At 41.3% G+C, this 13,077-nt stretch overlaps 1 protein-coding gene across 1 annotated transcript in view; it reads right to left on the bottom strand.

The window, feature by feature from the left end:
• ZNF236 (zinc finger protein 236) overlaps nt 1–13,077 on the bottom strand; it is a 144,408-nt gene that overhangs the window by 48,046 nt on the left and 83,285 nt on the right. The window contains exons 15-20 of the mRNA XM_011948932.1: nt 12,619–12,720; nt 11,988–12,139; nt 10,455–10,558; nt 8,901–9,052; nt 6,947–7,159; nt 2,426–2,708 (exon numbers count right to left, since the gene is read on the bottom strand). Of these exons, the coding sequence (XP_011804322.1) occupies nt 2,426–2,708; nt 6,947–7,159; nt 8,901–9,052; nt 10,455–10,558; nt 11,988–12,139; nt 12,619–12,720 (1,006 nt within the window). The remainder of the gene's footprint in view (nt 1–2,425; nt 2,709–6,946; nt 7,160–8,900; nt 9,053–10,454; nt 10,559–11,987; nt 12,140–12,618; nt 12,721–13,077) is intronic.

The following is a 13,077-nucleotide window of genomic DNA, read 5'->3' as shown; positions in this document are numbered from 1 at the left end:
TCAGAGTAGAAAAGTGGGCAATGCACAGAGAGCTTACAGAAGAAATACAAACAGTCGAAAAACATATGCAAAGCTGTTCAACCACACTTAGAACCAAAGAAGAGCAGATGAAAATGACATCCTGTTGGCTGGAGCTGTAAAACAGGCACTCGGAGTCTCTGGAAGACAGAGGCACAAGGCCCTCTGGTGGCCTTTGCCAGACTCTACCCTCACTGAGCCATCAGAGGCATACAGGCTCACAGAAGACAATCACGGCAGCACCCTGCCAGTCATCACATATAGAAATTCAGTGTTTGTCAGGAGGGGTCTGGTAAAATTAATTTGGTATGCCCATGCGACAGAACCCTGCATTGCCATTAAAAAGAATGAAATAGGTTTATAGATACTGACAAAGAAAAATATCTATGATTCATTGATATGTAAAAATTTAAAAACCAGAATTGTACAACTTAACATTGGTATATGTCCAGACATTTCTGAAAAAAAAAAAAAAATTAAAAAACTGTTAACAGTGGTTATCTCTGGAGAACAGGACACCCTTCAGTACCGTTTTTTGTTTATCATCACATTTACTCACTCAGAGTCTGAACCTTGAACTTTTTTAAAACGAAGGCTAGGACAAGAAGAAGAAAACACAGCTCTAAGAATGTCCCGCTCTCGGAGTTAGCAGTGAGCCGAGATCACACCACTGAACTCCAGCCTGGGCGACAGAGCGAGACTCTGTCTCAAAAAAAAGAACGTCCCACTCTCTTCTGGTCTTTAGCTACAGTCGATGGAGACACGTTTAGCACTTCATGTCACCTTGGTGGCATCTTGTCTCTGCTAATTGGCTGGCACGCCCCACCCACAGGCAGGTCACAAAGTGCTGTCTCAACACCTCCACATGACACCCTTGCCAGGCCTGACTTTCTCATCTATGACTCCACCACTAACCCCTACTGGAAAACTCTCTCTCTATCGGTTAGTTCACAAGTTCCTCTAGTCCACATACAACTGCTGGCCAGACTGGACTCCTTCTTATAAACATCCCAAGTTTTCCATCAGAACCCCTTAGCTCCTCCTCTCCTTAGTTTAACTTTCTATGTCTTATTCCCAACCTCAGATCACACCATCAACTTAGATTCTACCCTGGAACTTTACTACATGGCTCAACGAGAGCTTGCTATTCAAGGGTCCTCTGGCTGCACCACCCAGTGGGACCTGGGCTCTCTTTCTTCACCAGTCACCTCTCTTGTTGTCACTCTCTAGCTGAACATACCCCGCCATCCTGCTGTGGTCAAAACACAAAGGCCAGCAGTCAAGGTGTGTGCTCATTAGGGTGGCACTGCCAACCCAGCAGTTCCTTGAAACCACCTACCCTTTCCCTGCAGCACCTGCTGCTGCCCTCTGTAGAATAAAGAGTACAAGGAACACACCCCCCTTTGGTTTTCTGAAACATCCTGCAATGTTAAAATCTTTGCAGTTTGTTTTACTAAATTGCTGAATAATTAGTTCTATCTTCTAGAGCAAAACATAAGCATCCCCCTTATATACAGAAACTCTTCTGATTCTTTAGGAGAACGCTGATACTTTGGTCTTCCTTTCTTCAGAAAGGAAGGACATTCTGAGAGCCCCTTCTGTTCTTTACCATGGGTCTTGGTTTCCAGATTCTTCATGGTTCTGCTAAACTCGATCTCATGTATCAGCCACTGCTATTTGGCCAACTGCCAACGAGTCTCCCTCCTGTCACGTGACCGTGTCCCGCTCCTCACACTGACTGGCAGGCATCAGGCGGGAGGGTGCCTGCTGCTCCTCCGCCTGTCCACAAACCTTAGAGCCCTGCCTTCCTCAATGGATAGATTTGTTTTCATTGTTTACTACTATGACAACCATACAGAAACAAGCATAAGCAATCTACAGAGAAGACAGACTTTCTTTTTTTTTTTTTTGAGATGGAGTTTCATCCTTGTTGCCCAGGCTGGAGTGTAATGGCATGATCTCAGCTCACTGCAACCTCCACCTCTCGGGTTCAAGTGATTCTCCTGTCTCAGGCTCCTGAGTAGCTGGGATTACAGGCACCCACCACTACGCCCAGCTAATTTTATATTTTTTAGTAGAGACTGGGTTTCTCCATGTTGGTCAGGCTGGTCTCAAACTCCCGACCTCAGGTGATCCTCCTGCCTCGGCCTCCCAAAGTGCTGGGATTACAGGTGTGAGCCACCATGCACAGCTGAAAACAGACTGTCTAATTAATATTCTGAACGAGCTTACTACAGAGAACTAATTCAAGCTTAAAACCATACACTCTAGTAAGCAAGCTGCCATCACTCAGGAGATACCAGGTTGAGAAACTAATGGCCCTGCTGCAGTGAAAGTCACCAAGGGAGCAGCTGCCTGCACCTCCAGTCTTCAGAGCAGAACCCACGCAGCGTAGCCATGCCCTCACCTCACCAGGTCGCTGGGCTTCTTGAAGCTCTTGGGGCAGTATGTGCAGCAGTTGGCATGCTTGGGCTCGTCCTGCAGCTCCGCCTGCTTGTCCCTCAGCTCGCTGATGCGGTCCTTTTCTGCCGCGGACTGCACCAGGACCTTCTCTGACACCGTGGCGCTCTCCTGAGGCCGGATCTTGGCTAACTGGGCTGTCTCCTCCTCTGTGAAAGTGATGACCTCAGGACGAGACTTCCGTGATGCATTTCTGTCAGAATGTTCTTCCTCCTCCTCCATACAAATGTCTAAACAAAATCAAGGAAAAGGGATCAAAAATCTAATGAAGGAAACTTAGGTTATTAGCAAAACAATTAAAACTAAATAGGTATGTATGTAATGAAAATCAATAACTCAATCAAGCTATTTTTATGATGGTAGAGAGTTGCCATATTTTCCCACCTCCATTGAGAAACTTAGGTCATGGAAAGAAAACAGCCAAGTGTACTGGAAAGTAGGGGGCAGAGGATGAACAGAGGTTGGTGAGGAGGTGAAAACATCCACTTAGATAGAAGGAATAAGCTCTAATGTCTGATAGCAGAGTAGGGTGATACAGTAAAGACAATGTATATTTCAAAGCAGCTACAGGAGAGAACTTGAAATGTTCCCATTTAGAAACTGATAAATACTTAAGGTGATGAATACCCCAAGTACTCTGATTTGATCATTCCATATTCTATACTTGAAATAAATTATCACACGTGCATCATAAATATGTACAGATATTATGTAACCAAAAAAAAACCAAGTCAAGGGCTTCCCTTAGGAGAGTGATGACCAACATTAGGAAGATGCTCAGATTAAAGACCTGCTTCTACCCCTCCCTGCAAATTCAGGAGTAAGCTTTGAGGCTGATAGTGTCCACACAAGCTACTGGTATTCATAAATACAGATACTAATTTATTAATAAGGGCAAAAAATGAATTACCCTGGGATTTTTAAAAACCAGAAGCCCAAAAATGGGAGACCAAATTAATAAATTAGCAAATGGGGCCAGGCGCGGTGGCTCAAGCCTGTAATCCCAGCACTTTGGGAGGCCAAGACGGGTGGATCACGAGGTCAGGAGATCGAGACCATCCTGGCTAACACGGTGAAATCCCGTCTCTACTAAAAATACAAAAACTAGCCGGGCGAGGTGGCGGGCGCCTGTGGTCCCAGCTACTTGGGAGGCTGAGGCAGGAGAATGGCGTAAACCCGGAAGGCGGAGCTTGCAGTGAGCTGAGATCCGGCCACTGCACTCCAATCCGGGCGACAGAGTGAGACTCCGCCTCAAAAAAAAAAAAATAAATAAATTAGCAAATGGTCCCCAACTAAAAACAATTACTATAAATAAGAAAATAAAACTTTAAAAATATATATGGTTGGCCCTTTGTATCTGTGCCTTCCACATCCATAGATTCAACCAACTGCAGTTAGAAAATACTCACAGATATTTTTTCTCTTGTTATTATTCAATAAACAATATGCTATGATGGCTATTTACAACCAGGTGCAGTGGCTCACGCCTGTAATCCCACTGCTTTGGGAAGCTGAGATGGAAAGATTGCTTCAGGCCAGGAGTGTAAGACCAGCCTGAGTCACACACCAAGACTCCATCTTTACTAAAAAGTTAAAAATTAACCAGGCATGGTGGCACGCACCTATAGCCCCAAGCACATTGGGAGGCCAAGTTGGGGCTTGGTACAGAAGTTCAAGACTGCCTAGGCAACACAGAAAGATCCCGTCTCTACAAAAACATTTTTTTTAATTAGCCAGGCATGGTGGTGAGCCTGTAGCCCCAGCTACTCAGGAGCCTGAGGTGGGAGGATTGCTTGAACCCAGGAGTTCAAGGCTGCAGTGAATTACCATTAAGCTATTGTACTCCCGCCTGGGTGACAGAGTGAGACCCTGTCTCTCAAAGAACCCGAAACTATTTACATAGCATTTACATTATATTCAGTATTATAAGTGATCTAGAGATGGTTTAAAGCATACAAGAGGATGCGTGTAGGTTACATGCAGATACTATGCTGTTTGATATCAGGAACTTCAGCATCTGCAGATTTTGGTGTCCTCAGGAGTCGAGGAACCAATCCTCAGCTGATACTGAAAGAGAACTATACGCGTAAGTATTCATTCCTAAATGAAAAATAAGAATGCATTCCAAATGATTAAAAAAAGAATAATAGAGAGGAAAAAAAGTTTGGCTGGGAGCAGGGAAGTCATTATTGTACGACTGACTGAAAAAAACTTACAACTCAACAGAAACACTAAATTGCAAAGTGAACAGTGATTAATTCACCAAATAAGTAAATTTAAAAACCAACTAGATAATTTTTCTTACCATATAAAAGGAAAAAAAGATGAGAGATGGGTGCGGGGAGGGGGAAGAAGATAGAGAGGGGAGCAAAGGACAGTGAGGGTGTGGGTTGAGGGAGAAAGTCATGGAGGATAAAGCCAGTGGATTCAATGTCCATCTCATAGAAATTCCAGAAAAAGATACAGCAAACTAAAATTCCACATTATACCAATAAAGCTTGGAATGATCTGAGGGTAGCTTATAGATAGCAGCCCCACCAACACTCATGAGGAAATAAGGAGGTACTCTGTTAACATTCTTTAAGGAACTGAGAACACAATCAGTATAGCACAGGCTGGAGAGAGACAGAACAACAAAATTAAGCATGATAGACAGAGAGCATGAAATAGACAGCAAGTGTTAGAAGCAGGCTAACACCACAATAAATGTGAGGGAATTTAACCCCTATCCAAGTCTCTAGGTTTGGGCAAAACAATGCAATTTAACACGTGACTTTTCTCCTAGGGACAAGAATTCATCTGCAGTTTCCCCCACAATGATCCAAGGAACGTAAGACATATAAAGGTGAATCTAAATAAATATGTAGCAGTGAGATGAAGCCCAAACAGAACCCCCAAATTGATGCTAGAATTCAGTAGCATTAGAAGCTTTATTAATTGACGGGAAGGAATATGTAAAGAGGCTTAGAGATTATTTGTATTTGGCTGATAAATTAACACTCTCCAAATGACAGGGTTCTAGAAATAATGCCTGTATGTCCTATAGCCTTTAACTCATTTGAAGGAAAGGGCCATTTTCTTTTTATACTTTATGAAATCTAACGACAGAATTTTTAAAATGGAAAGAAAGGCTTTAGTAAGTATCATCGGACTAAAGAGTTTGAACTATCTCAGTGTAACAGGTCAGAAACTTTTATTCCAGAATTATCTACTAAAGGAACGAGGTGCACAGTGGCTCTGGCAATGGTTAAGTCACAGTTTTTGTTACTTTGAGGGAGTTTAGGCAAGTTTTACAGACTTATTCCTCAAAACAGAAGAGAAAGGTAGACTACCATAACCCACCGGGGACCCCGGATGGTCTCACTGTGATCTTTTGGTCAGATGGTGGCAAAGCAGACAGAGGGGGCAGTACCTTGAGAGAGGATGATAGGCCACCAGGAGGTCTGACCTCTGATGACAGTTCCCATTTAGCAGCCCTGTCTCCACACAGCCACTGACACAAGATTCACTGACAACATTGCACACCAACTGTGCCAGGACAGAATGGCCGCAGCACAGGCAAGAGCCCAGACCCACACATACACTCAGACCAGCCGTGACCTCCAAGAGTATCAGAACTAACATGGATTTTAAAATGGCAATCTGTGTGCTGGCACAATGTGTCAAAATATAAAATGTGCTCCATTCTTAACTCTATAATTTCATTGTGGAACTTACTAAAAAGAAGTTGTCTTATAAGCACAAAAGGTATAATCACAAAAATAATACTTAGCATTTTTCCGCTTGGTATGGGACTTGGGAGAATTAACTTGTCTAATGTTTTGCTGGCTAGTGTACAAAATGAGATTAATCCCTCTAACTATGCAGTGTGTTGTGTCTATTACATGAGACAATGTAATGGTAAGCACAGGTTTTGCCAAGGTTACAGTACTCCATAAATGCTACCATTACCATTTCAGTGAAAGACCAGATACTAGCTACACATCCATCAATCCATCAACAGAAAATTATATAATAAAATATGATGGAATTCCATGGAGTCATCTGAACTGATGTAGATCTGTGTTCGATAAATTAAATATGCCTATAATAAACTTTAGTAGATGGAAAATTAAGCACACTACAACACTACTTAGAGCAAGATACCATATTTGTTAAAAAGCATTAAAGTCTCTAACAACATGTGTGCGTAAGCATGAAAGGAAGAGCACAGTGTGAGAGCAAATGCTGATTCAGCGTGTGGTGATTTGTAAGAGCAGATGTTTTCTTCATTGCGCCTCTGAATTTTTCTTCCAAGAGCATGTACGGCTTTCCTAATCAGAAAATAAAATTAACTATTAAAAACTCAGGGTGCTACTGAACTTAATCTGTACACAGCCAGGTTAAAATACTCACGGTGATTTGTGAATGGATTTATTCCTAAATTAGCATTGGGTTAATACACCTTGAATCAACAAATGGAAAATACCTCCTCCTTCTGTCTCTCCAGTGGCTGACACAGCAGAGGGGACTGCTTGGTGTCTCTTCATGTGCTTTTTACAATGCACTGTAGTTCGGAAACCCTCTTCACAAAACGGACACTTATAAGGCTTCATGCTCATATGTGTGGCCATGTGCCGGGTGAGGCTGCCATTGGTAGTGAAGGAAGCATTGCACACGCTGCAGCTGAACGCCTTCACTCCTACAAGCACAGAAACGGAGAAAAAACGGCTGGAACCAATCCTATTTCATTACCTTAAAACCAGAAGCAGTCAAAACCAAACAAAGATATGTTTAATAAGCCACAACATTATCCTGAGGCTTAGCAGAGTTTGGTTAAAAAAAAAGTAAATCACTAAATTATAGACAGTTTATTTGGTATGGGTTTCCAATTTTTAGAAATGGGATTGTTTTAAGAACATGGAAGTTAACACAGGACATCTTACTGCCTTCTCTACTGAAATCAGCAGGCTCTGTGAAGTCACAGTCTCCAAAACAAATCAAGTCCTCTCTGCCTTCGGTCTTTTACCTTTAAACTGGCAACATGTGGATTCTACCCCACAAATGTTTTTTCCCATCCATCTTTTCATCACTTCCACCACACATGAGGTATATTAGGCATTAAGAACTAGTCTATAAATCTTCTATACAGCTTTATTTTCAAACAAAGTCCCATCTAGAAGGCCTTCTCTCCTCTGGACCAATGACACAGAACCAAGTAACCAGCTATTTTCTTCCTATTTCTGTCTTTCTTCCACTGTTCCTTATAAAAGTCATATATTGCTGCTCTCTGGTCCTTTAAAGTACCACATAAATGACTCCCAGCAATCTTTCCAATAACCACTAAAACCACTCTCCAATCATCAACCTATGGACCAGTCAATAAAACTTTTCCTTATTTTGCTTGGCTATATGTTTCTAAGCAGTATATCTTCATTTTCAAATAAAGCCTTATATAAAATATACACTGATATTAAACTTATTAATATACTGAATATATTAAAGATAACAAAATATGTTAAAAATATTTTTAACTGGACACTATGTATCTGATAAAGGTCCAGTAATCAGACTATAAAAACCTCTTACAACTCAATAAAGCAAATAATCCAATTTTAAAATGGGCATAAGATTAGAACAGACATTTCTCAGTGTCTGTGAAAGATGTTTAACTTGATCAGCCATCGGAGAAATGCAAATCAAAGCAAAACCACAATGGCACGTGGGAAGGCTCATGACCATCCACAAGGCCGGTCATGAGAGAAGCAATAATAGCCATTGGCGAGGATGTGGGGAAACCAGAGCCCTCCCACCCTACCGTGGGCTATCAAATACCACAGCCACAGTGGAAAACGTTCCATAAACTCAAATGTTTTAACAGAGTTAACATATGACCAAACAATTCCACTCCTAGGTAGAGCAATGAGCCCGTGTCCACACAAAAACTTATATACAAATGTTCACAGCAGGATTACTTACAAAAAACAAAATACGGAAATAACCCCAATGTCCATCAACTGATGAATGGATCAATAAGACGTGGCATATCCTACAACGGAAAGTAATGAGGTTCTGATCCACCTATACAGCACGGATGAAACTTGAGCACACTGTGCTGTGAAAGCAGCAGACACAAAATGCCACATATTTCTATAAGATACCCAGAACAAGCAAACCTCTAAAGACAGAGGTAGATACGGGGCGCCTGAGGTTCTGGGCATTGAGGGGAAATGGGGAGTGACTGTTAATGGGTACAGAGTTTCTTTTGTGTGTAATAAAAATGTCCTAAAATTACGGTTTCGATGGTTGCAGAACTCTACGAACATACTAAAAATCACTGAATTGTACATTTTCAGCGGGTTAATTGAATGGTATATGGATTATATCTCAATAAAGCTTTTTTCTTTAAAGGACTGATCTCCAAGTATAAGGCAGACAATGACCTGTGTGTGTCTTCTCGTGAGACTTGAGCACCCCGGAGGAAACAAAGCCACGTCCACAGAGTTTGCACTTGTAGGGCTTCTCCCCCGTGTGCGACCGCACGTGCTGCTTGAGGTGACTGGACTTCTTAAAGCCTTTGTTGCAATAGTCACACCTGCAAATATACAGAACCCAGACCACGTTAATTCATAGCACAATTACAAATACAACACCTGAGACGGGAAGGAAAGCAAACAAGCTTCACCAAAAACCATGAAACATTTAGACACAAGTGTTACAGAACCTAGGTGTGCTCTCCAACATTGAAGAAATTATAAACTATAAAATATTGCCGACAATCATTTGTTAGACCAGATTCTGCTTAGAGTACTTATAATCTTAAATGTATTACTTAAAAACCAGTAAATCCTGTAACTCCCCAGCAGACATAACATTTGATTAATTAGAAACTCTCACTAAGCATAACAGGAAGAAAATGTATGCACTCTTTTCTTTAAGTCATTAGACACTGTGAATCCTTCCATCGCCTCTGAGGCAGAATCACTCCTGCATCTAGTCACTCGTCAATGCCAATCCATGTAACTCCTCTGGTTTATGAAATACATAACAGAGTGTACTGGAGTTATGCTGAATAATATATCAATATGCAGTATTATTTCCCCTTCCGTTGTTACTGAATAGACTAATGTTATCTTAAGGATTAAAATAATTATCAATTTCAAAACTCCTAGTCACATATTATTAAAAGCTTATTCCATTAGTATGTCTCTTTTGTCCATTCTCAAGTTTTAATATCCAGTAAGAAGTTAGAGATGTCCCTACACTAGAACCTAAGTCAAGACTGGGTGCCCACATAGAGGCAACTAACTTTCAAGTCCAAATGAAACTAAAAGCTGGAAGTGTCTGAATACATTTTGAAAATTCACTCTTGTAAATCTGGTTTGGCAGTGGCTCACACCTGTAACCGCAGCACTTTGGAAGGCTGATGCAGGTGGATCACCTGAGGTCAGGAGTTCGAGACCAGCCTGGCCAACATGGTGAAACCCTGTCTCAACTAAAAATACAAAAATTACTTGTACACTGTGCACAGAGGGTGCTCGGTATATACTGCTGAGCCAGCGGACGGACACATCTAAAAAGCTGTCTTTCTAATTGTGCTGTACCCTGGTACACAGATTGTCATATGTAAAGCACATGAAGAGTCTTGAACTAAAAGGTACAATATAAATTTAAGTAATTTCTGAAAATGGAATAATAATGACTTAAAACAGTGACGGGAAGCTATAGCAGAGTACTTCAAACAAACAAACTGAAGACTGCTGCATCCAAATCCTGGCCCGCTCGCTTATTTGCTGTAAAAAGTTTAGCAAGTAAATCTCTTTAGTCTCCGATCCCTTATTTACAGAATATGGATGACAATGGAACTGTTTTAACAGTTCGGAGAGAATGAAATCGCAGAGCCCTTGGAGCAGGGCAAGCACACAGCAGCATCTGTCACTGCAGGATCCGTCGCTGGGAGCCGGCAGTACCATGAGCTGGTCTGTGCAGACAACTACCTGTAAGAGCGCCTGCTCTGGTCCTCGCTGTCCTCCAGAAACTGGGAACCTTGTGCCTGCAGGTCCAGTTCCTCTTGGGATGACTCCTGAATCAAGCGAGTTGTCTAAAATTTAAAAGAAGTATAAAGCAAACTACTTGAATATCTGTGAATAAACATAAAACAACTCAGCAGCTAAGAACTAAGGATAAGAACATTCATAAACTGTGGATTTAAGAGGGAGAAACCCCAAACAGTCCACTGTAATCATTTGGCCCAGAGCAATAATAAAGATCACTTATACAGATTTTATTAAATGAAGATCTATTTATTTTCCATTTCCCTACCTCAATACAAAGCTTAATCAACCATAAAACTGATTATTTTATATATCTTAATAAGAGATTCCCCTCCCATCTGCTCTACTCTTACTGACAGCGAATAAAATCCCACCTTCAGAGAGTATAATATTGTCTCCTCTTGTCACACAAACCAGAGGGTGAGAAGGACATGTTCTCCATCCCCAAGAAGGGTACCACGCATGCTTAGAGCAGTCACACTGACCCCATCCCTTCCTGACAGCGGCATTACAACCCATGCTACCACGGCAAGGACGAAACAAAAATCTGGTCAATGTTTTCTAACCACTCTATAATAGACCCATGCTCACACTGAGCAGCGGGTAAGCTCCACTGACCTTCAGAAGGCCTGGAGTCACAGGACAGACTGCGAACAGTGGAGTCATCCACCCCTGTGCGGCAACTGCACGCTGCTATAAGCAAGGGCTTGTGTCTCATTTGTTTACCTGACTTCCAAAACCAACTTAGATAAACCACAACAACAGAACTGGGTTTGCACAGTTTTATTTAGAGAGTTCTGGAGTAAAGGCAGCTGCTAAGAAGTACGTTCTCTACTTCCCAGATTCAGCATCTGCTGCCAAGTTTGTAGTTTCTAGCTATGAGAAAAATGTTCTGAAATTTTCACGGGAGGATCCAGCTCTACCACTTGGGCAAAGCTACCAATGGTGGATTTTAAAGAGGGATAACAATTGGTCAATAATTTCTCATCACTATTAAGAAATTTCCAAAAGCAGAAAAATGAAAATAAAAACCAAAATTAAAATGTCTCCAACTAGGCGTAAGAGATAAAATTTTAAATGATGCATGTAAATGTTTTTTAATGTCAGCATTCATTATATTCTCCTAACATGTTTAAAAGTCCACAATTAAAAATGTTTAGGTTTTGTGCCTAAAGCAACATAGTATCTTTCAACATGTTATTACCTAACACTCTAGTAAATTCTTAGCTTTTAATCACAAATGCAAGGCCACACCATGGCACAGAAACCTTTAAGTAAAATTAAAATGTTTTAAGGAAAAAGAAAGCCCGATGTACTAACACTGAGGATTTCCCAGGTAATGCAGTAACCTTAATGTTACAAGAAGTGAGCACACCTCTTAAAATTTCCCTTAAGGAAATTTTAAATACTCACAGTGAAGAATAAAATAGCACCTGCTAAATACTGCCACGTATGCACCCCTCTGTCCATACTCACTACATTCATCCCATCAGAGCTGGGAGCCTGCAGCAAGCTCTGCTGGTGGAAGCTTGTGGAGAGGGCCTGAGACTCAAGTGTGCTGGAATCCTGTAGCTGTTGGACAGGTGGAAACTGAGGCTGCTCATGGTACGTGTCAGTCACTGTAAAACCTGAAATAAATTAGAAAAGAGGAGTTCCACAAAAATATTAAAGTTACACTAAAATGTTTTTTAAAAAGGGTTTATAAATTCTAAAGAGGCATTTCTATTTTCTGAACTAGAATCAGGACTAGCTGTTATTAGCAAGCTTTAACATTGTTTGCTAACAGGCGGGAGGCTGTGCTCAGCAGACATTACAGCAGCAGAGGCTTTACAGAACCAGCCACCACAAAGTTCTAATTTCTACTCAGCCACCTTTTCTTGGCTGGAAACTACGTGTAGAATGGCTGCAAAGGTCACTTTCCAGAAGACCTGAGCAGACCACAAAATAGTATGCATCAACAACAAAAAAATCTACAATGCATGGAAAAAGTTATTTGGTTTGAAACCATACATTTTAGAAGGGCCTTAAGAGAAAACATGTAAGGTTGTCGTAAAATTAAATTCAACTGAGGTACACTCACAAATTTCATTGAAAACCCACCACTGACCTTGGGGTAGCCCTGCCGGTTCGAAGGACTGTTGGGCAGGGGTCTGCTCTTCAAACTGGTCTATGTGCCCTCGCAGAGGGTCCTGTGGAGCCACAAACCCATCTAAGGATGAGATGCAAAAAGGGGGACTTATACATTTGGAAGTTATTTCACATCTGCAAATCTGCCCAAAAGCACACTTTGGCGAGTTTTCAAATATCAGACACCTTATTTTGAAGAGACAATAGGGATAATTTATATACATATATATGCTTAAAGCATTCTCTTTGCATTTCTAGAATATCATCCCTGAAAGCCTTTAGCATCTGTCTTAGGCATTGTTCCATTAAACAATATTCTAACATGCTATTACATTCCATAATTGTTTAGAACCTTTTTGGGTGTGCATGGTTGCAGGCACCACAGGGGATAAGTGTATAATCCTACCCAAAGACTAAATACATTTGAGACATCCATAAA

Source organism: Colobus angolensis, unplaced genomic scaffold, assembly GCF_000951035.1.
Source record: "Colobus angolensis palliatus isolate OR3802 unplaced genomic scaffold, Cang.pa_1.0 Scaffold287, whole genome shotgun sequence".
Taxonomy (NCBI): domain Eukaryota; kingdom Metazoa; phylum Chordata; class Mammalia; order Primates; family Cercopithecidae; genus Colobus; species Colobus angolensis.
Note: the sequence above shows the minus strand (reverse complement) of the source record. Positions and strands in the feature narration are given on the sequence as shown.